The sequence below is a fragment of the Pan troglodytes genome, chromosome 12, assembly GCF_028858775.2.
Source record: "Pan troglodytes isolate AG18354 chromosome 12, NHGRI_mPanTro3-v2.0_pri, whole genome shotgun sequence".
Classification (NCBI taxonomy): domain Eukaryota; kingdom Metazoa; phylum Chordata; class Mammalia; order Primates; family Hominidae; genus Pan; species Pan troglodytes.
In genome coordinates, this window is record NC_072410.2 from 60,827,100 (window position 1) to 60,849,083 (window position 21,984).

A 21,984-nucleotide genomic window follows, 5' to 3' on the forward strand; every position below is an offset into this window, starting at 1 on the left:
GGTGGTGGTAACTAGACAGACCTGATTTGGCAGTCTGTCAAACCTCTACCACCCAGTATCAACCAATACGAGATAACTAACCTCGACTCATTCCAAATCTCCCTTTTCTGACTCCCTTTCAAAATGAATAAAACTGCATAAAATGCAGGTCTATGTGGCCGGGCAAAAACAGACTCAGTCACATCCCTTAGGGAGTTATTCCGGCGCCCACCCCACCTCGCGGATAGATCCAGCCGGAGTTAAAGGAGGGGACCTCCGGGTGGGCGCGGTGGCTCACGCCTGTAATCCCAGTACTTTGAAACGCTGAGGAGGGTGGACTGCTTTGAGCCCAGGAGGTCAGACCAGCCTGGGCAACACAGCGAAACCCAGTCTCGCTATGTTTCGAATACAAAAATTCGCTAGGCATGGTGGCGGGCACCTGTCGTCCTGGCTACTTGGGAGGCTGTGGCGGGAGGATCGCTTGGGCCCCGGAGGTCGAGGCTGCAGTGAGCCGAGATCGCCCTACTGCACTCCCGCCTGGGCGACAGAGCGAGACTCTGTCAAAAAAAAAAAAAAAAAAAAAAAAAAAAACGCCTGTAATCCCAACACTTTGGGAGCCCGAGGCGGGTGGATCACCTGAGGTCGGGAGTTCGAGACCGGCCTGGCCAACATGGTGAAACCCTGTCTCTACTAAAAATACAAAAATTAGCTGGGCATGGTGGCAGACGCCTGTAATCCCAGCTACTCGGGAGGCTGAGGAGGAGAATCGCTTGAACCTGGGAGGTAGAGGCTGCAGTGAGCCGAGATTTTGCGCCACTGCACTCCAGCCTGGGCAACAGAGTGAGACTGTATCCAAAAAAAGAAAAAAAAAAAAAGGAGGGGACCTCACAGTCGTGCAAGGTGGAGTGAGGAAATGCGGATGTCCTCACCACTCGCCTTTAAAATCGCGCGTTGTCATTGCTGCCTCGCGTAAAGGCTCCCCCGGCGCTCTTCACCCACAGCGCCCCGGGCGTACAATCTCGCCAGCCCGGAGCCCCCCGCACGCATCCTCCTCGCCCGGCGCGCAGCGGACAGCCTCCTACGTCACGCCAGCGCCGCGCGGCAAGGAAGGCCCCTTTCTCCGCCTCCGCCTCCTCCCGACGCCGGCGCCGGTTTCTGGAAGGTTCGTGAAGGCGGTGAGGGCTTACCGTTATTACACTGCGGCCGTCCAGAATCCGGGTCCATCCGTCCTTTCCGAGCCAACCCAGACACAGCGGAGTTTGCCATGCCCGAGAATGTGGCACCCCGGAGCGGGGCGACTGCCGGGGCTGCCGGCGGCCGCGGGAAAGGCGCCTATCAGGACCGCGACAAGCCAGCCCAGATCCGCTTCAGCAACATTTCCGCCGCCAAAGGTATCACTCTCAGGGCCTGACCCGCGGCGCCGCGGGGTTGTGCTCTGCGCTCTCATCGTGGGCTTGAGCGGGTTTGGCTCATTTCCCATTCCTTCGGGTGATCCCCTTTTGTCCTCCCTGTAGAAGCAGCCCAGTGGAGGGATCCTTATTTCTGTTTTTCTGCCGATGATCGCCAACCTGGAGTATGGAGGCCTTTGGACTTGCCCCATTTTGCATCTTAGTCTCCCTTAGTTTTTCATCCTGCACTGTGCATCATTCCTATTGGAGCCGAAAGCAGTTCAAAACGCCGAGGATTGCATGCAGTCTTCACTAGGGATCTGACGCGTGAGGGCTGTCGCTTATTGCTTATTGGAACTGGTAGAATGCGCAGTATCTTTCAGCTTTCTTATTCTTATTTAAAGAACTATTAAATAAACTTCACTTGGCACAACTGTTGAGACAAATTGGGTGAACTCTCCGAGTCTAAATTGGGGCGGGGCCCATTGTACTGGGATGGATGTGGGAACCGACTTACGTGTCGTGTTTGAAATAGTTGCGGAAAAGTTACATTGATGTCGTCTCCGCATGTGCAGTGAAACAGGCAAATCAAGAAACAATTATTTGGTTTTTTTGTGGAAGAGTGTGGCACACGTTGGAAATCAGGAAGACCAGAGTTTCATTCTCTGCTTCCGTTACTTCATGTCTTAGTGACCTGTAACCTCTGTGCCAAAGATTCACTTATAAAATTGAGGAGGAAAATGTTTGCTTTTTAGAGTTAAGATTAAGAGAAATCGAGTTGAAATAGAAAAGTCTGGAAGGAAAAGTCAGGACAGAGGTTTAGAGATCTTGCCCGAGTGTATATTGAGTACAGTAGTTCTTTTGGGTTGGAGAATAGTAGTATGTTTACAGAAGAGGTGAGATTAGAAAGCTAGGTTGGGGCAGATGTTAAAGGCCTGGTGTCCTGGAAAGTATTTGGCTTAATCTCCCCCAGCTATCGGATCATTTCTTTTTAGCCATCGTGTAGGCTTGCTGTGAGGATTCAGTGAGAAAGCATATAAAGACCCACGTATATAAAGTACACCTTACATGTATTTGCAGTCATCAGCCCAAGTAACTGGGAATGTGATGGCGCTAAGATAGGTAACGCTGGATGTAAGAAAAAGTAATAGTTTCTAACTTGGGCCTAATGAGTTGGAAAGGTCAGAATGGCCAGATTTAGGAGTCATTTGGAAGTTTAGGAGATAATACATCTGGAAACGAAGGTTTGTAGGATAATTGTCTAGGGACCATAGTTGAAGCTTACATTTATTAGATTAGGAACAGAATGTTGAAAGATAAATTTTGGGTCGGGCAGGGTGGCTCACGTCTGTAATCCCAGCACTTTGGGAGGCTGAGGCGGGCGGATCACATGAGGTCAGGAGTTCAAGACCAGCCTGACTAACATGGAGAAACCCCGTCTCTACTAAAAATACAAAATTACGTGGGTGTGTTGGCGTAGGCCTGTAGTCCCAGCTACTCGGGAGGCTGAGGCAGGGGAATAGCTTGAACCTGGGAGGCGGAGGTTGCCGTGAACTGACGTCGCGCCATTGCACTCCAGCCAGGGCGAAACTCCGTCTCAAAAAAAAAAAGATAAATTTGGGGGCCAAGAGAGTTTATAATATGGTTGATATTCAACAAACAAAATAAGTGGGAAATTTAGCAACCTTTTAAACAAAAGCAGAGAACTGAAACAACAGAGGAGGGTGTGCATGTGGGAAGGAAAGGCCACCTATGTTATCTGTGAAGATGACCCGTTATATCTTAAACTCCTGGCCTCAAGTGATGGCCTGCCTTGGCTTCGCAAAGTGCTGGGATTACAGGCGTGAGCCACTGCACCCGGCCGCAGAGATGTTTTATAACATACTGATGATGACCAAAAGCTATGATTTGAGAGTGTTGGTTTTTGTTTGGTTTGTTAGGTTGGTTTGTTTGCTGAGATGGAGTCTGTCTTGCTCTGTCCCCCAGGCTGGAGTGCAGTGGTGTGATCTCCGCTCATTGCAACCTCTGCCTCCTGGGTTCAAGCGGTTCTCCTGCCTCAGCTTCCCGAGTAGCTAGCTGGGACTACAGATGCGCACCGCCACAGCCGGCTCATTTTTGTATTAGTAGAGGCGGGGTTTCGCCATGTTGTCCAGGCTGGTCTCGAACTCCTGACCTTAGGTGGTCTGCCCGCCTCAGCCTCTCAAAGTGCTGGTATTACAAGTGTGAGCCATCACGCCCGGCCTTGTTGAATTTTTTTAGAAGAGTATCTTGCTCTGTAGCATTTCCATTGTGATTTGCCCTTTTGGCGGTGTTAGCGGGCCACCTATATACCATGTTCACATTAGTGAACAAAAGTCTTTGCTCTCAGAGATTACATACTAGACAGAGTAAACAAATAAGTGAATTATCTGTAAATTGAGCATTCCTAATTTGAAATACTCCAAAATTCAAAACACTTCTGGTCCTAATCATTTTGGAAAAAGGATACTCCTTCATCAGTATTTTAGATCTAGACAGTTCTGTTGCTGCTTGTCCTGTTTTAAGGAATGGAGGAAATAGCAATTCTCAGAGCTCCTAACTAGATTGTACCATTTTGACATCTGAAGGAAGATGAGATGAATCCTCAAAATGTATTCTGCCATAAGCTGATTACAAATACTAGGCCAGGCGCGGTGGCTCACACTTGTAATCCCAGCATTTTGGGAGGCCGAGGCAGGCGGATCTTGAGGCCAAGAGATTGAGACCATCCTGGCCGACATGGTGAAACCCCATCTCTACTAAAAATACAAAAAAATTAGCTGGGTGTGGTGGCACGTGCCTGTAGTCCCAGCTACTCCAGAGGCTGAGGCAGAAGAATCACTTGAACTCAGGAGGCGGAGTTTGCAGTGAGCCGAGATTGCCTCACTGCACTCTAGCCTTGTGACAGAGTGAGACCGTGTCTCAAAAAAAAAAAAATAATAATACTGTGTACGTTGACTAACAGAAGTGAAGCATCATACATTTAAAAGAAAAATAATTACTCTGTTGCCAATAGATTATTTTTAGACAATGAATTTTCTTCTGTGGACATGGTGATTTGTTATGCACTATATCCTAATAAGAACGCAATGATCATTTGAGAGGAAAAAAACTCTATTCTTTAAGAAGTCTTGATTTCCCGTACTCCCAGCTGTTCTGGGAGGCTGAGGTAGGAGGGTTGCTTGAGCCCAGGAGTTTGAGGCCATCCTGGACAATATAGTAAGACCCTGTCTCTTAAAAAAAAAAGTTCTAATTTGTTTTCTTTTTTTTTTTTTCCCCATCTGCAGCGGTTGCTGATGCTATTAGAACAAGCCTTGGACCAAAAGGAATGGATAAAATGGTAAAGAGTTGAGTCATTGAATACTACTAATTGAGCACTGCTGTTCACACTACAAGATCTTGATGGAGGGTTAGATGTGCTGTTTAAAAAGTGGGGCTGGGCATGGTGGCTCACACCTATAATCCCAGCACTTTGGGAGGCTGAGGGGAGGATCACCTGAGGTCAGGAGTTGGAGATCATCCTGACCAACATGGAGAAACCCTATGTCTACTAAAAATACAAAATTAGCCAGGCATGGTGGCTCATGCCTGTAATCCTAGCTCCTCCAGAGGCTGTGGCAGGAGAATTGCTTGAACCTGGGAGGCAGAGGTTGCAGTGAGCTGAGATTGTGCCATTGCACTCTAGCCTGGGCAATAAAAGCAAAACTCTATCTCAAAAAATAAATAAATAAATAAAATAAAAATAGTAGAAAGTGGGTGGGGCACAGTGCCTCGCACCTGTAATCCCAGCACTTTGGGAGGCCGAGGCAGGTGGATCACAAGGTCAAGAGTTCGAGACCAGCCTGGCCAATATGGTGAAACCCTGTCTCTACTAAAAATACAAAAATTAGCCGGGCATGGTGGCAGGCACCTGTAATCCCAGTTACTCAGGAGGTGGGAGACTGAAGCAGGAGAATCACTTGAACCCAGGAGGCAGAGGTTGCAGTGAGCCGAGATCGTGCAGCTGCACTCAAGCCTGGGCAATGGAGCGACACTCCATCTCAAACCAAAAAAAAGAGTAAAAAGTGTTGGGTACCTGGAATTTAGAGGAAGGAGAGATTACTTTGGAGTCAACAGGACTAAACTATAATTTATATTTTGTTTAATGCTTCTTAAACAATGAGAATGCACACCCAAATATAGATATCTATTATGTAGTTAAGTGGAAAGTATTATAAATCCAGGTGTTGGGACTTCAGTTTAGTGTTCCTTATGGATGTAACTTTGTATCCTAATGTGGGTCTCTGTGAGATAAAACAATATGGAGGATCATCTGGATGATACTACAGATTATTCTCCTCTCTGGATATTTGAAAATCTATCCTTCCCAAAAATGCCATTGTCCTTTTTGTAGGACAAAAAAGGAAAAAAGTTACTGTGTTGACTGTAAGAATTGTGTTCACCGCATGGCATGGTACTGCTTTAGGGGCATCCATGGTGGAAATCGTGTTTCTGATTAATAAGAAATTATTAAAGATAGCAAGTGCTTCTTTATAATATTTTTCCTTTTGTGTGTGTGTGTGTGTGTGTCTACATTTCTTCACTTTTAGATTACCCTGCAACAAAGCCACTTTTTTCTTTTGTAAAATTGGACTGTTATTGCATATTCTTAAACTATTATGCTAATGTAAGGGAAGAGAATTTAAAATTAAGTACTTTGCAAACAGAAATTAACTTCTCTATTTTGAAATATAAAAGTTTAATAAAACTATTAAGGTGTGACATTGAAATATAACTTTAAAATTTTTTTTCTAGATTCAAGATGGAAAAGGTGATGTAACCATTACAAATGATGGTGCTACCATTCTGAAACAAATGCAAGTATTACATCCAGCAGCCAGAATGGTAAGTATAATTTTAGGTGAGTCTTTTTTTTTTTTTTTTTGAGACAGAGTCTTGCTCTGTCATCCAGGCTAGAGTGCCGTGGCACAATCTCGGCTCACTGCAACCTCTGCCTCCCAGATTCAAGCATTTCTCCTGCCTCAGCCTCCTGAGTAGCTGGGATTACAGGCGCGTGCCACCACGCCTGGTTGATTTTTGTATTTTCAGTAGAGACGGGTTTCACCATGTTGGTCAGGCTGTTCTCAAACTCCTGACCTTGTGATCCACCTACCTTGGCCTCCCAAAGTGCTGGGATTACAGACATGAGCTACTGCGCCTGGCCAGATGAGTCTTCTTTTTTAAGTGTATTTGATACTTGGTAAACAGTTAAATTTATTTGATCACATGATATTTAAGCACAATGAACACTTTTCGTGCTGAACAGGCATATTTTTAGGATACACTGTGTGCCTAACCTTGTGCTTTTTGGTGTGAGGTGATGATAAAACAAATCAAGCCAGGCATGGTGGTGCATGCCTTTAGTCCCAGCCACTCCATAGGCCGACGTGGGAGGATTATTTGAGCCCAAGAGTTTGTGGCTGCAGAGAGCTATAATCACACCACAACACTCCATTCTGGGTGACAGAGTGAAATCCCAGAAAAAAAAAAAACAGCTGGGCACAGTGGCTCACACCTGTAATCCCGGCACTTTGGGAGGCCAACGTGGGAGGATTGCTTGAGCTCAGGAGTTTGAGACCAGCTTGGCCAACATGGCGAGACCTTGTCTCTACTGAAAATACAAAAAATAATAGCTGGGTGTGTGGTGCGCACCTGTGGTCTCAGCTACTCAGGAGGCTGAGGTGGGAGAACTGCTTGAGTCCGGGGGAGGTAGTGAGCTGTGATTGCGCCACTGCACTCCAGCCTGGGTGACAAAGCGAGACCCTGTCTCAAAAAAAAGAAAGAAACACAAGTCACCTTATACTTGTCCACGGAAATGATTATTTTTCCTTTCATATGATTATTGTGTTCTTATTAGGGTATGGTGCCTAGCAGTTCATGTGTCCACAGAAGAAAATTCATTGTCTAAAAATATAATCTACTGGAAACTAATTATTTTACTTCTTTTACCTTATACTAGTCCATGGAAACTTGGCATACACTTGAGGAATAAGGAGATTAAAAACATAAACCTGGTGTCAAGTCATATAAGCAAAAACAAATTCATTAGAAAGAAATTTCTATCAGTCTGGTCGCAGTGGCTCGTGCCTGTAATCCCAGCACTTTGGGAGGCTGAGGCGGGTGGATCACCTGAGGTCAGGAGTTCGACACCAGCCTGGCCAACATCGTGAAACCCCATCTCTACTAAAAATACAAAAATCAGCTGGGCGTGGTGGTGCATGCCTTTAATTTCAGCTACTCAGAGGCAGAGACAGGAGAATTGCTTGAACCGGGGAGGCAGAGGTTGCAGTGAGCCGAGATTGCACCACTTCACTCCAGCTTGGGGTGACAGAGTAAGACTCCGTCTCAAAAAAAAAAAAAAAAAAAAAGAAACTTCTATCAAAAAAATCCCTTTGAGTTGTGTAAAGATGGCTTTAAAAAAAATTTTTTTTTTTTTACAAAGATACTGATCAAATTTATTTATAATGGAAACAACCTGGAATAGGCAAAATATCCAATGATAAGAAAATGTTTAAACAAATAGTATACCACAGCATGTTAATCATACAGCCATTAAAAATTGTTTATGAAGATTTTTATGAGGAAAAACACTAATGAAACATTACATGAAAAAAGATAAAATTACGTATATACTGTGAGCTTACTTAAAAAATAGAAAATGATTGGAAATAAACCAACATACTATATACAAATATTAATGGTCTTTGCTTCAAAAATATTCAGTTGACACATTTTAATTTCTTTCTGTATTTTCCAAATTTTGTATAATTACCACATAGTATTTTACAACAAAAAAATTTTGTTATCCAGAAGTGACAAAAGTCTATATATATAATATTGCTATTAAAATGTTGAAAACAATGATAATTTATTATAGGAAAATAAGCATCTTATTTGGAACATAAAATAAGAAAGCATTGCTAAATAAAACAAAACTTCACTGCTACGTGAAGTTTTGCTGTTTTGTTGGATAGTCCTGAGGCTTCATATGTTGTGCCATCCACCAGTTATGAAAAGATGGCTTTTTAATGAATCAGGTTATACTTACAAGGGGTCTATTCAAATAAACTTGGCAAAAGACTCTAAGGTGATACTCTGAGGCTGGGAATGGTGGTTCATGCCTGTAATCTCAGCACTTTGGGAGGCTGAAGCAGGAGGATCCTTTGAGCCCAGGAGTTGAAGACCATTCTAGGCAACATAATGGGGCCCCGTCTCTAAAAAAAAAAAAAAAAAAATTTTTTTTAAAAGTAGCCAGACATGTTAGCGTGCACCTATAGCCCCAGCTACTCGGGAGACTGAGACAGGAGGATCTCTTGAGCCCAGGAGGTGGAGGCTGCAGTGAGCCATGATTGCACTGTTATACTCCAGCCTGGGTGACAGAGTAAGACCCTGTCTCAAAAAAAAAAATTTTGATACTCTAGTCTCATCTGGAATGCCCCTTTTCTTAGCTTCCAGTTCTATAGAGTACTTACGATATATTTTTGCTTTCTAATTGGAACTTTTGAGTAGCAGGGCAGGGGGAGATGACAACCCACAATCTGAACTGGAGATCATCTACTAGTCTTTAATTTTAAATGAAACCCAAGGTAGACAACAAATCAGAAGAAATCAGGAATCATGTTGCATCCTCAAATTCTGTTTGTGACACTGTTGTGATTATTTGAATTAGGTGTTACTGGGTTCTGTCATTTCTCATTGAGCAACTTGGCATTTTCTGTTCACTTAGCTGGTGGAGCTGTCTAAGGCTCAAGATATAGAAGCAGGAGATGGCACCACATCAGTAGTCATCATTGCTGGCTCCCTCTTAGATTCTTGTACCAAGCTTCTTCAGAAAGGTGGGTAGGATGTACTTTATTACTGAATAAAGAAAAGTTTAAAAGAACAAACTTTAGGAAAAGCCAAGTTATTCGTAAGTAATATGGGATTTAAGATTTAATTTGGAATAACTAATCTTTTTACCAAGAATTTTTAAAGTTTTAGATTTTGCTATATTTATAATAGAAATTAGAAGAAATTTTCCTTTGGCTTCTGATATTTGCTGGGCTCCTTTTTGAATGGAAGTCAATTGAATTTCGCTGTTCAAAAATGAGTGGTAGAGGCCGGGCGTGGTGGCTCATGCCTGTAATTCCAGCACTTTGGGAGGCCAAGGTGGGTGGATCCCCTGAGGTCAGGAGTTCAAGACCAGCCTGACCAACAGTGAAACACAGTCTCTACTAAATACAAAAAATTAGCCGGGCATGGTGGCGCGTGCCTGTAATCCCAGCTAAGGCAGGAGAATCACTTAAACCCGGGAGGTAGAAGTTGCAGTGAGCCAAGATCATGCCATTGCACTCCAGCCTGGGCAACAAGAGCAAACTCCGTCTCAAAAAAAAAAAAAAAAAGAAATGAGTGGTAGAAATATTACTAATCTTGGACTCTTATACAAGAAAGAAGATTTGGGAGAGAAAGTCAGGATTGTCCTTGCTTTAGTAAATGGTATTTAATTATAGTAGTGACTATCCAATCACTTATTTTACTTATAATGTAGATTTGTGATATTTTGAAAAGTATTGGCCAGGTGCGGTGACTCATACTTGTAATCCCAGCACTTTGGGAGGCTGAGGCTGGCAGAACAATTGAGCCCAAGGAGTTGAGACCAGACTGGGCAACATGGCAAAACCCTGTCTCCACCAAAAAAAAAAAAAAAAATACAAAAAAATTAGCCAGGTGTGGTGGCGTATGTCTGCAGTCCCAGCTACTCAGGAGGCTGAGGTGGGAAGATCGCTTGAGCCTGGGAGGTTGAGGCTGTAGTGAGCTGAGATCAGGCCGCTGCACTCTAGCCTGGGTGACAGAGTGAGACCCTGTCTCAGAAAAAAAAAAAAAGAGTATAAAATTTGGTTTTAGTCTTAAGAGCATTAATAAGTGTGTAATCTATTTTAAGTTGGATGGAAGTAAATTATTAGCCATAGTTAGCAGGTTATTCAAGCCACTGTATTACAACTGAAGCGTAAGTTTGTAATTAAGAATAGTTAAATTTGTGCTTGCTTTGACATTGAGTAGAAAATTTTTAAGCCATGTCAAATGTGTAGTTTACCTGTTACAATTAAATAACTAGACTTTCACAAATTACAGGGATTCATCCAACCATCATTTCTGAGTCATTCCAGAAGGCCCTGGAAAAGGGCATTGAAATCTTGACTGACATGTCTCGACCTGTGGAACTGAGTGACAGAGAAACTTTGTTAAATAGTGCAACCACTTCACTGAACTCAAAGGTGAGACAAACACTAACGGATACTTGTCAAATTAGTTTAAAGCGTGTTACTCTATGATTCTTGATGCTATACGGTACATAAATACTAAGTCTCAAGAGTGACTAGGTAACTGTTATAATCTGTATAATTGAATTGGTTTAAGATTAAGAGAGGAAATGAGCCATAAGGCTAACAAAGGAGTTAGAATATTTAATATATACTATATCCATTTCCACTTTTCTGTTTAATGCATTGTAACAGTGTTTTGATAAAGCTAGATATTTTAATTTGCCTATAAGAAACCTTTTCCTCCACCAAATCAGAAAGACTGCCATAGATCACTGGCAGTATAGCTAATTTTTATTGAATATTTAATATGGTGGGCATTGTGATAAGTTTTTTACATTTATTGTCCTCTTGAAGGCCCTCAGTCATATCCCCATTTTATAGATGAAAAGAGTAGATCTACAGGAGTAACTTATCCAAGGACCGCTAACAGAAAGAGCTGAGATTTGAACCCAGGACAGGCTGCCCATCGTGGTCCATCCCTTAACTAATACATATGCTGCTTTTCTTATTTACCAAACTTAAAGCGGTGTTGTGCTTTTAAATTTCTTTGGAACTCATGTAACTTGTTTTCTGTAATGTCCTGTGTTTATCCCTTCCTTCCCCTAATCCTTTTTCCTTTTAAAAATCAGTATTAAGTCCATACATTCATTTTGTTTGAATGTTAGATAGTGTTAGAGACACTAAGTGATACTGTTGGATGTCCTTAGAACTAATACAGATAGTATAGCGTAATGGTTACAAGCGCTAGGCATTGAGTCTAGACTGCTTGTGTTTGTTCAGTACTGACTTCACCACTTAACTACGCTGTTTGGCCAAATGACTTAACCTCTTGGCTTCAGTTTCTCCATCTGAAGATTGAATGAGTTAATATGTAAAGTTCTAAGACCACTGCCTGGCATATGTTAAGTGATTGATAAATGTTAGAAATTTTTATCAGCCCCTCATCAGGAATGTACATACATAACATTGATGCCTCCTCACACATTCATTTTAGATAGGAAATATTCACGTAAAATTAAATTTATGCTTTTTGGATTTCCTGTAAAACTTTGATATTCTACAGTCCCGGCTATTATATTAATAAAAGAAAAAAGCAAGCATACATGTTTTTATTTTGTGCCCCCAGTGACAACCTGAATGGAAAAGACACTTTATGGACTGTCTTCTCATGGGTGTTTCCCTCTTTGTACCCACACCCCACAGCAAAAATTATAAGAGCCTTTCTTAAGTATCTTTGTCATTGAAAAATTAGGACTTTTTCTACTGTGAAGGTAACTTTTTTTTTTTTTTAATAATTCTAGGTGGTTTCTCAGTATTCAAGTCTGCTTTCTCCAATGAGTGTAAATGCAGTGATGAAAGTGATTGACCCAGCCACAGCCACCAGTGTAGATCTTAGAGATATTAAAATAGTTAAGAAGCTTGGGTAAGCATCTCTAATTACAACTTGAATAAAAATTTGAAAATGAGCATCAGGTTGCCAAAAATAAATAAAAACACTTAGATGAAAGTCACAAAGCTCTCTTTTCTCTTTTTGGTTTTGTTTTCGTGAGAATTTGTATTAGTATGGGGATCTGGAGATTTTGTTTATGTTACCTTATGTTAGTAAGACAGCAGTGGATCAAAGAGATCCAGGAATGGGGCAATAATAAATGTGAGGCTGAATCATACTTTATTGGACTGATGACTTTTAATCTGTTCATCTATTAAACATACAGATGTCCACTCCCTCTTAACTACCCCTCTTTGTTTTCTTTTATTCTTAGTGGGACAATTGATGACTGTGAGTTGGTGGAAGGGCTGGTTCTCACCCAAAAAGTGTCAAATTCTGGCATAACCAGAGTTGAAAAGGCCAAGATTGGGCTTATTCAGTTTTGCTTATCTGCTCCCAAAACAGACGTAAGTAGAATCCAAATGAAATTGGTTCTCTGTGTTTAACTTTTTAATAACTCAGGCATTTCTTTATTAAAAATAGAAAATACTACTAGTGATTTAAAGCAGATCTCAAAAGACTTACTAGAATTGAGACAAAAATAGAAATTGTTGGTGCCACAAGTGACAAGTCTATATCCTCAGTTGGGATATTGAAATTGAGAGCTAGCCGATTGCAATGATGCCTGTAGTCCCAGATCCTTGGGAAATTTAAGCAGAAAAATTGCTTGAACCTAGGAGTTTGAGGTTGCAGTGTGCTATTCCATCACCTGTGAATAGTCCCTGCACTCCACTCCAGCCTGGGCAACATGGTGGGACCCCATCTTTTCACTGTTGCTGTTAATTTACAAATTCACACAGATTAGAGAGGGACCCCGTCTTTTGAAAACAACTAGGGTAACCATTTTATATTTTTTGGTTATAAAAAATGTACTTGCAAAAAAGTAAGATACCAATGTACTTAGTTGAAAATAAAAGACTCAAGTTTGGGGTGTGTATCTTATCCAGACTCTTTTCTATGCATGTCTATATAATTTATTACTTGATATAGTTTTGGTTGAATTTATACAGTACATAGTATTTTCGCTTAAAATTCTACTTTTAAACTTAAAATATCTTAGAATGCAAATTATGATGTTCTTTTTCTAAACAGATGGATAATCAAATAGTGGTTTCTGACTATGCCCAGATGGACCGAGTGCTGCGAGAAGAGAGAGCCTATATTTTAAATTTAGTGAAGCAAATTAAAAAAACAGGATGTAATGTCCTTCTCATACAGAAGTCTATTCTAAGGTGTGGGGCTATTTATTTTGTTCATCCCTTAATGATAATTTTGGATCTCCACTAGCAGTTTATTTTTTCTGATAAAATATATGATTTAAGCACTTACTCTAAGTTTGTATTTCTTAACAGACAACTCTTAGGTGAAACGAAATGGGGAATTTTTATTTTAAAAGCACAGGTAAAATGTTAAGCCTCAATATTGTACCATCATTTGCTCAGACCAAGGGAACAAATGGTATAAGTTCAGTTAAGATGTCTAGGGAAAGCACTTTAAACAAATATATGACTTGTAAATTTAAAACAATAAAGGTGTAATTTTCTTTTACAAAAAAAAAGTAGGTTTTTTTAAATAGCCAACTAACTGCCAGAATGTTGTGTTTTGGCTTTTTAAAAAACTTATTTCTTAGATTATTGGCTTCAGGGTGGAGCCCTTAAGGAACAGGGCCAAGAAAGCATGCAGTTTTTAGAGTCTAAACCACACTTCTAATAGCAATTTTTTTTTTAATTTTTTTTTTTGAGACAGAGTCTCACTCTGTCATCCAGGCTGGAGTGCAGTGGTGCAATCTCGGCTCACTGCAACCTCCGCCTCCTGGGTTCAACAAGTGATTCTACTGCCTCAGCCTCCCAAGTAGCTGGGATCGCAGGCACGTGCCACCACACCTGGCTAATTTTTTGCATTTTTTTGGTAGAGACGGGGTTTTACCATGTTAGCCAGGATGGTCTCGATCTCCTGACCTCATGATCCACTTGTCTCAGCCTCCCAAAGTGCTGGGATTACAGGCATGAGCCACCGCACCCAGCCTCTAAGAGCAATTTTTATAGAAACATTTGAGTTGGGTAAACCACCAGAAATCTGCATTTTTTTTTTAGTAGTATCATTATTTTTCCTTGTAGTTACAAGCTGGAAAAGCATTATTATGTTTTGATAAAAAGTGCATAATCTTCCTTTTTTTTTTTTTTTGAAATGGAGTTTCGCTCTTGTTGCCCAGGCTGGAATCAATGGTGCGATCTCGGTTCACCACAACCCCCGCCTCCTGGGTTCAAGCAAGTCTCCTGCCTCAGCCTCCCCAGTAGTTGGGATTACAGGCATGTGCCACCACACCCGGCTAATTTTGTGTTTTTAGTAGAGACGAGGTTTCTCTGTTAGGCTGGTCTCGAACTCCCAACCTCAGGTGATCCGCTAGCCTTGGCCTCCCAAAGTGCTGGGGTTACAGGCATGAGCCACCACTCCCGGCCCTATCTTCCCTTTTAAATGTAGGATATATAATCTTACCTAGACCAAGGTCCTAAACATCAAGCCTTGTTCTTTTAAAAGCCATGTTTGTTGCAGAATTAATTACCTAGTTAAAAGTGGAATTTATTTAAAGGTCTATGCAATTGCTTGCCTTGTCATTTAGAGGTACTTTTTGGGGGAATGCTCTGCATAGTCCCTAGATGAAAAGAATTCTCTGAAGTTTGACAGATCACTTTTTTCCTTCTTTTTTTTTTTTGGAGACAGTCTCACTCTGTCACCCACGCTAGAGTACAATGGCGCAGTCTCAGCTCACTGCAACCTCTGCCTCCCAGGTTCAAGCAGTTCTCCTTCCTCAGCCTCCTGAAATAGTTGGGATTACAGTCACGTGCCACCACGCCTGGCTAATTTTTGTAGAGATGAGGTTTTATCATGTTGGTCAGGCTAGTCTTGCACTCCTGACCTCGTGATCTGCCCCGCTTGGCCTCCCAAAGTGCTGGGATTACAGATATGAGCCACCGTGCCTGGCCAGTATTTTTTCCTAATAGACGCATTCCCGTTTACTCCATTAATGTGCCAGAATGTACTGTGGATGTTCATTTTATATAGTCTTTGAAGACTCAGAAGACTTGGTTCTAATCCCAATCATATAATAGCTACTGACCTTGAGTAAATTGCCCCCCAAACTCAATTTGCTTATCCGTATAATAGGGATAGTAGTAATATCTACCTTTCTAGTATCACAGAGTTGTTATTCACAGTTCATGGGGAAGTGTAAATTTGTGGAGTCTGAATTAATACTTCTAAATTCATGAAGTATTAATAAGGTTTCACTTCCCAAGATGTGCTCATTTGTTAAGAAAAATGAGGTCAGGCACAGTGGCTCATGCCTATAATCCCAGCACTTTGTGGGGCCGAGGTGGGAGGGTCACTTGAGCCCTGAGTTCAAGACCGGCCTAGGCAACATAGGGAGACCCCGTCTCTATTAAAAATAAATAAATGAGCTGGGTGCAGTGGCTCATGCCTGTAATCCCAGCACTTTAGGAAGCCAAGGCGGGTGGATCACCTGAAGTCAGGAGTTCGAGACCAGCGTGGCCAACATGGTGAAATCCCGTCTCTACTAAAAATACAAAAATTAGCCAGGTGTGGTGGCGGGAGCGTGTAGTCTCAGCCACTTGGGAGGCTGAGGCAGGAGATTCGCTTGAACCCAGGAGGTTGAGGTTGCAGTGAGCCAAGATCGTGCCATTGCACTCCAAGCCTGGGCAACAAGAGCAAAATTCCATCTCAAAAAAAATAAAAATAAATAAATGGGGAAAAAATAATGACCTGGTTATTTTGTGTGTTTTATAGTGTCATTGGGGACAGAGTACATTTTAATACTGGAATTGTACTAAAATTTCCAATAGAATTGGAAATCTTAATTTTGACCTTATGAACTTAGTAAACTAAAGCATTTTTCTTCAGAAATAATGATTGGCCATTTAAGAAACAATAATTAAAATCTTAAAGGCATTTGAAGAGCAAAATTTTTCTTTTAACCTAGCATTGACATAATCACTGATTTTGTATTTTAGAGATGCTCTTAGTGATCTTGCATTACACTTTCTGAATAAAATGAAGATCATGGTGATTAAGGATATTGAAAGAGAAGACATTGAATTTATTTGTAAGGTAAAACATTAACATCTGTATTTGTGGAAAATGTCTGATAATTAGATAAATGTTGTCTTAATTTGTGGATTTGACTGTTTTTTCCAGACAATTGGAACCAAGCCAGTTGCTCATATTGACCAATTTACTGCTGACATGCTGGGTTCTGCTGAGTTAGCTGAGGAGGTCAATTTAAATGGTTCTGGCAAACTGCTCAAGGTAACAGTATTACACTTAAATTTGTATTTGCTTAGGTTTGGGTATGGGCTTTTAGGTTGTTTTTTTTCTTTTTTTGGGACGGAGTCTCACTCTGTCGCCCAGGTTGGAGTGCAGTGGCATGGTCTTGGCTCACTACAAGCTCCGCCTCCCGGGTTCACGCCATTCTCCTGCCTCAGCCTCCCGAGTAGCTGGGACTACAGGCGCCCGCCACCACGCCCTGCTAATTTTTTGTATTTTTAGTAGAGACGGGGTTTCACCATGTTAGTCAAGATGGTCTCGATCTCCTCACCTCGTTAGCCACCCACCTCATCCTCCCGAAGTGTTGGGTTTACAGGCGTGAGCCGCCGTGCCCGGCCTGGGTGTGGGGATTTTTTAACCCTTCAGATACTTAATTTGGAATTTGTTTACTGAAGATTACAGGCTGTGCCAGCCCTGGAAAAACAGTTACAATTGTTGTTCGTGGTTCTAACAAACTGGTGATTGAAGAAGCTGAGCGCTCCATTCATGATGCCCTATGTGTTATTCGTTGTTTAGTGAAGAAGAGGTAATGTCAGTGTTACATTATTAAGTAACATTTTGAACATTAAAACTACTGTATTCTATTTTTTAAAAATATAAATAGCAAATTATTAAAAATAATTTTCTTTTGGATAAAATAAGCTAAAAATATATTTGTGAATTTCAGGGCTCTTATTGCAGGAGGTGGTGCTCCAGAAATAGAGTTGGCCCTACGATTAACTGAATATTCACGAACACTGAGTGGTATGGAATCCTACTGCGTTCGTGCTTTTGCAGATGCTATGGAGGTCATTCCATCTACATTAGCTGAAAATGCCGGCCTGAATCCCATTTCTACAGTAACAGAACTAAGAAACCGGCATGCCCAGGGAGAAAAAACTGCAGGCATTAATGTCCGAAAGGTAATCATTTAATCTCTAATGTAGAAAATATTGATTAATTTAAAATATTAAAAGCTTTGTAGTCATCTGTTGAATGGAAAGCTCTGTAATGAAAAGCATAATCTTGGATTTAAATATGAGGCCTGCTGCATGTTAATTAATCTATGCCATTGAGTGAGAAGGAAGATGGTGACACCTTAGGGGGAAGTATTATTTGTTCATTAAATCTGCCACTTACTGACTAGCTTTTAGCAAGTTACTTAGTCTGTTCCTCAGTTTCCTCAGGTGTAAAAACAGGGATGATTAATAGTTCCCTCATAGGCCTGTTGTGAGAATTAAATGCATTTCTAGTTAACAAGCTCTTAGATAGATGCTTGGCATATACTAAAGACTGTATAAAAAATCATTGCCCTAGTTAGCATGAGCTAATGTAGTTGTGTAAGGTAATCATATGGTAATAATATCTCTTTTTATTAATGTTTTGTTGAGGAGACAAATTAAACACATGATGGGAAAGAACTGACAGTCCAACATTATATTGTCTGTATGGTACAGAACTCCAAAGGATGGAACTATCTGTTTAGGGAAGGCTTTATGAAGATGCACTTTTGGTTGGTAGGGGATGAGGAAATTCCAGATGGGTAAGCAGTGGTTTTACAGGCGAGAAGGACCAAGCAGTTCTTCACCTGTGTAGAGCTGGGATTATATATTAGTGGTATAGTGGGCTTTAAGGTTGGAAAGATCAGATAAAAGCTATTATTAATAGGCCTGACGTGGTGGCTCACGCCTGTAATCCCAGCTGTTTGGTAGGCCGAGGTGGGCAGATCACCTGAGGGCAAGAGTTTGAGACTAGCCTGGCCAACATGGCAAAACCCTGTCTCTACTAAAAATGAAAAAAAAAAAAAACAGCCAGGCAAAGTGGCGGACATCGGTAATCCCAGCTACACGGGAGGCTGAGGGAGGAGAATCGCTTGAACTGGGGAGGCGGAGGTTGCAGTGAGCCAACATCACACCATTGCACTCCAGCCTGGGCGACAGGGTGAGACTCCGTCTCAAAAAAAAAAAAAAACTATTAATAGAATGAGGAGGCCCCTGATTATTGAGCCAGCCATTTTTTTTTTCCTTCCCGTAGTTGGGATCCACTGAAGTGTTTTTTGTTTGTTTGTTTGTTTTTTCTTTGGAGACGGAATCTTGCTCTGTTGCCCAGGCTGCAGTGCAGTAGCACTGTCAGCTCACTGCAACCTCCTCCTCCCAGGTTCAAGCAATTCTGCCTCAGCCTCCTGAGTAGCTGGGACTACAGGCGCCCGCCACCAGGCCGGGCTAATTTTTTTGTATTTTTTAGTAGATACGGTGTTTCACTGTGTTGCTGAGGCTGGTTTTGAACTCCTGAGCTCAGGCAATTTGCCTTCCTCAGCCTTCCAAAGTGCTAGGATTATAGGTGTGAGCCACTGTGTGGGGCCTAAAGATTTTTTTAAGCAAGAGGCTAAGGACATGAATATTTTAAGAAGGGAAGACTGGAAGTAAGGATGCCTGTTAGAGGCCATCAGGAGTAATCCCGGGATAAAGGGAAGTAGGATGGTGCAATGAAGAATTTAAGGTGGCAAATACGAGACTATAGAGTAGACTGGGGTTGATCTAATTAAGAATTAAAATTCAGAGATGATTTAAATATTAAAGAGATAATATTTTGTTTTGTTTTGTTTTTTTGAGACAGAGTCTCACTCTGTTACCCAGGCTGGAGTGCAGTGGCGCAATCTTGGCTCACTGCACTCTCCGCCTTCTGGGTTCAAGCGATTCTCCTGCCTCAGCCTCCTGAGTAGCTGGGACTACAGGTGCATGCCACCACGCCTGGTTAATTTATTGTATTTTTAGTAGAGACAGGATTTCACCGTGTTAGTCAGGATGGTCTCGATCTCCTGACCTCGTGATCTGCCTGCCTTGGCCTCCCAAAGTGCTGGGATTACAGGCGTGAGCCACCGCACCTAGCCAAGTTATCATAATTTTTAACTACTGTGATCATTTTGCTAATTTTGCCAGTATTTAAAAATAAGTGGCCAGGTGCCGTGGCTCACACCTGTAATCCCAGCACTTTGGGAGGCCAAGGCGGGCAGATCATGAGATCAGGAGATCGAGACCATCCTGGCTAACACAGTGAAACCCTGTCTCTACTAAAAATACAAAATATTAGCCGGGCATGGTGGTGGGCGCCTGTAGTTAGGATTGGGTGACTACAGCATTAATTCAGTTTTTCCAAATTTTAATTGAAATAACATCCCACAGTGTAGAGAAAAGCTTAGTAGAGTATCATATTCTAATCTTCCTAGACAGAAGGAAAACTAGATTTAGGTCTTGAGGTACACTGGTAACCACGTGGCTGCTGATGTGTATTATTACAGACACTAAAAGCAACTTGTGCTGATTTGATTTGCAGGGTGGTATTTCCAACATTTTGGAGGAACTGGTTGTCCAGCCTCTGTTGGTATCAGTCAGTGCTCTGACTCTTGCAACTGAAACTGTTCGGAGCATTCTGAAAATAGATGATGTGGTAAGTGTTTGCAGGTTGCAAATTTTTTAGGAGGTCAAAAAGGCATATATTTTTTAAAGGTTTTTTGTTGTTGTTGTTTGGTTGGTTGGTTGGTTGGTTGGTTGGTTGGTTTTTTTGAGACAAAGTTTTGCTCTGTTGCCCAGGCTGGAGCACAGTAGCACAATCTCGGCTCACTGCAACCTCTGCCTCTGGGGTTCAAGTGATTCTCCTGTCTCAGCCTCCTGAGTAGCTGGGATTACAGGTGTGAGCCACCACACCTGGCCATTGTTTTTTAAAAAGTTTTTACTTTTTTTTTTTTTTTTTTTGAGACGAAGTCTTGCTCTCTTGCCCAGGCTGGAGTGCAGTGGCATGATCTCGGCTCATTGCAACCTCCACCTCCTGGGTTCAAGCGATTCTCCTGCCTCAGTCTCCCACCTCCCAAGTAGCTGGGATTACAGGCATGTGCCACCACACCCAGCTAATTTTCGTATTTTTAGTAGAGACGGGGTTTCACCATGTTGGTCAGGCTGGTCTCAAACTTCTTACCTTGTGATCCACCCGCCTCGGCCTCCCAAAGTGCTGGGATTACAGGCATGAGCCACCGTGCCCGGCCAAGTTTTTACTTTTGATAAATATTTGCTAGTCATCAAGGTGACAGCAGTTCTTAATACAGGTTTTCCTTTTATTAATTGCCTTAAACATTTTCCAGCTTTAAAATTCTGTCATTACAGGTTTTGAAATCTAAGTTTTTCTCTTATCAGGTAAACACTCGATAATCTGGATAACTGACTAGCACCATTATGATCACCAGTATTGTGGCTGGAATGGAAGAAGATCACCTTGGTGTTCCTTGTTTGGAAGATTATTTCCTCTGAATTTCTGGGCTTGGTCTTCCAGTTGGCATTTGCCTGAAGTTGTATTGAAACAATTTAATGAAAATACTAAATATTTGGTTTCAAAAGGCAGATCGATTTATCTTCTCCCAATGTTCTGTTATTTCTGATACTTTTGAAAAACTAATAAAAGAAGCGTAAAAAGTGAGTTTACATGTTGAGGAAAAAAATGGCCCAATATGCTCATCACTGGTAAATGCTCACTGGCATTAAAAACTACCAACATGTAATATATATGCTGTCTTTAAAGTTAATGATACAAGTGGCACCTCTCTGAACCTACTTTGGCTTGGGAGGCTGCCCAATTAAAACAAAAATAAGTTAATGGTACAGAAAGAGAATGAAAAATGAAAGCCGCCTTTTATCCTATCATCCTAATTCCTTTTCCCAGTAATAATGACTGCTGTGTTGGATTCCTTCTGCAAATAAAAGTATATACATATATGTAGCAAATCTTACTTATACAAAAGGGTTTCTTAACTAATGTCTTGTTTCAGTGATTTTAAACATTTTGATTGCCACTGTCCTGATCTAAGCATCAGTGTCATCTCACCATGAAGAGTGTCAAATCTGTAACTAGTCTCTTCCCTTTAGCCACCTTCCAATCTATTTATTTCGCACATATTGAAGTCTAGTGATATTTTTATTTTTTTAGAGAAAAGCTCATCACCCAGGCTGGAGTGCAGTGGCGTGATCATAGGTCACTGCAGCCTTGAACTTCTGGACTTAAGCTAAGAATAAAGAATCCTGCTTTATTCTTTTGAATAGCTACAGCTACAGGTATGTGCCACCATCCCCATATATATATATATATGGGGATATATATATATATATATATATATATATATATATTTTTTTTTTTTTTTTTTTTTTTCCAGAAATGGGATCCCACTATGTTGCCCAGGCTGGTTTTGAACTCCTGGCCTTAAACAGTCCTGCCTTGGTCTTCTAAAGCCCTGGGATTAAAGGCACTTAGTCAAGCACTCTTTTTGTAAAAGCTTTCATACCTTCGAGTAAAGGCTAGACCTTTTAAGGTCGATCAAAAGTTTGGCCTACACAATCTGGTATTTCAGCTACCATCTCCTTGAGTATTTCACAAGGAGTTTCATGAAAGCAACTAGGCCCCTCTC

The 21,984-nt window shown here is 41.5% G+C and overlaps 2 protein-coding genes across 2 annotated transcripts in view; one reads left to right on the forward strand and one right to left on the reverse strand.

Annotated features, from left to right (window-relative positions):
• Positions 1–1,026, reverse strand: part of COMMD1 (copper metabolism domain containing 1) — a 247,204-nt gene extending 246,178 nt beyond the window's left edge. Inside the window, exon 1 of the mRNA XM_054677917.2 lies at positions 909–1,026. The gene's annotated coding sequence lies outside the window, so the exon portion shown is untranslated. The remainder of the gene's footprint in view (positions 1–908) is intronic.
• Positions 1,027–1,061: 35 nt separating this feature from the next.
• On the forward strand, positions 1,062–21,002 carry CCT4 (chaperonin containing TCP1 subunit 4). The gene is given in 14 exon segments (NM_001280161.1): positions 1,062–1,370; positions 4,673–4,725; positions 6,180–6,269; positions 9,151–9,259; positions 10,536–10,678; positions 12,028–12,149; positions 12,490–12,622; positions 13,308–13,447; positions 16,244–16,340; positions 16,428–16,538; positions 16,952–17,082; positions 17,224–17,458; positions 19,869–19,982; positions 20,723–21,002. Coding segments are annotated over 14 exon segments (1,620 nt in total). The 5' UTR covers positions 1,062–1,243; the 3' UTR covers positions 20,738–21,002.
• Positions 21,003–21,984: the final 982 nt, after the last annotated feature.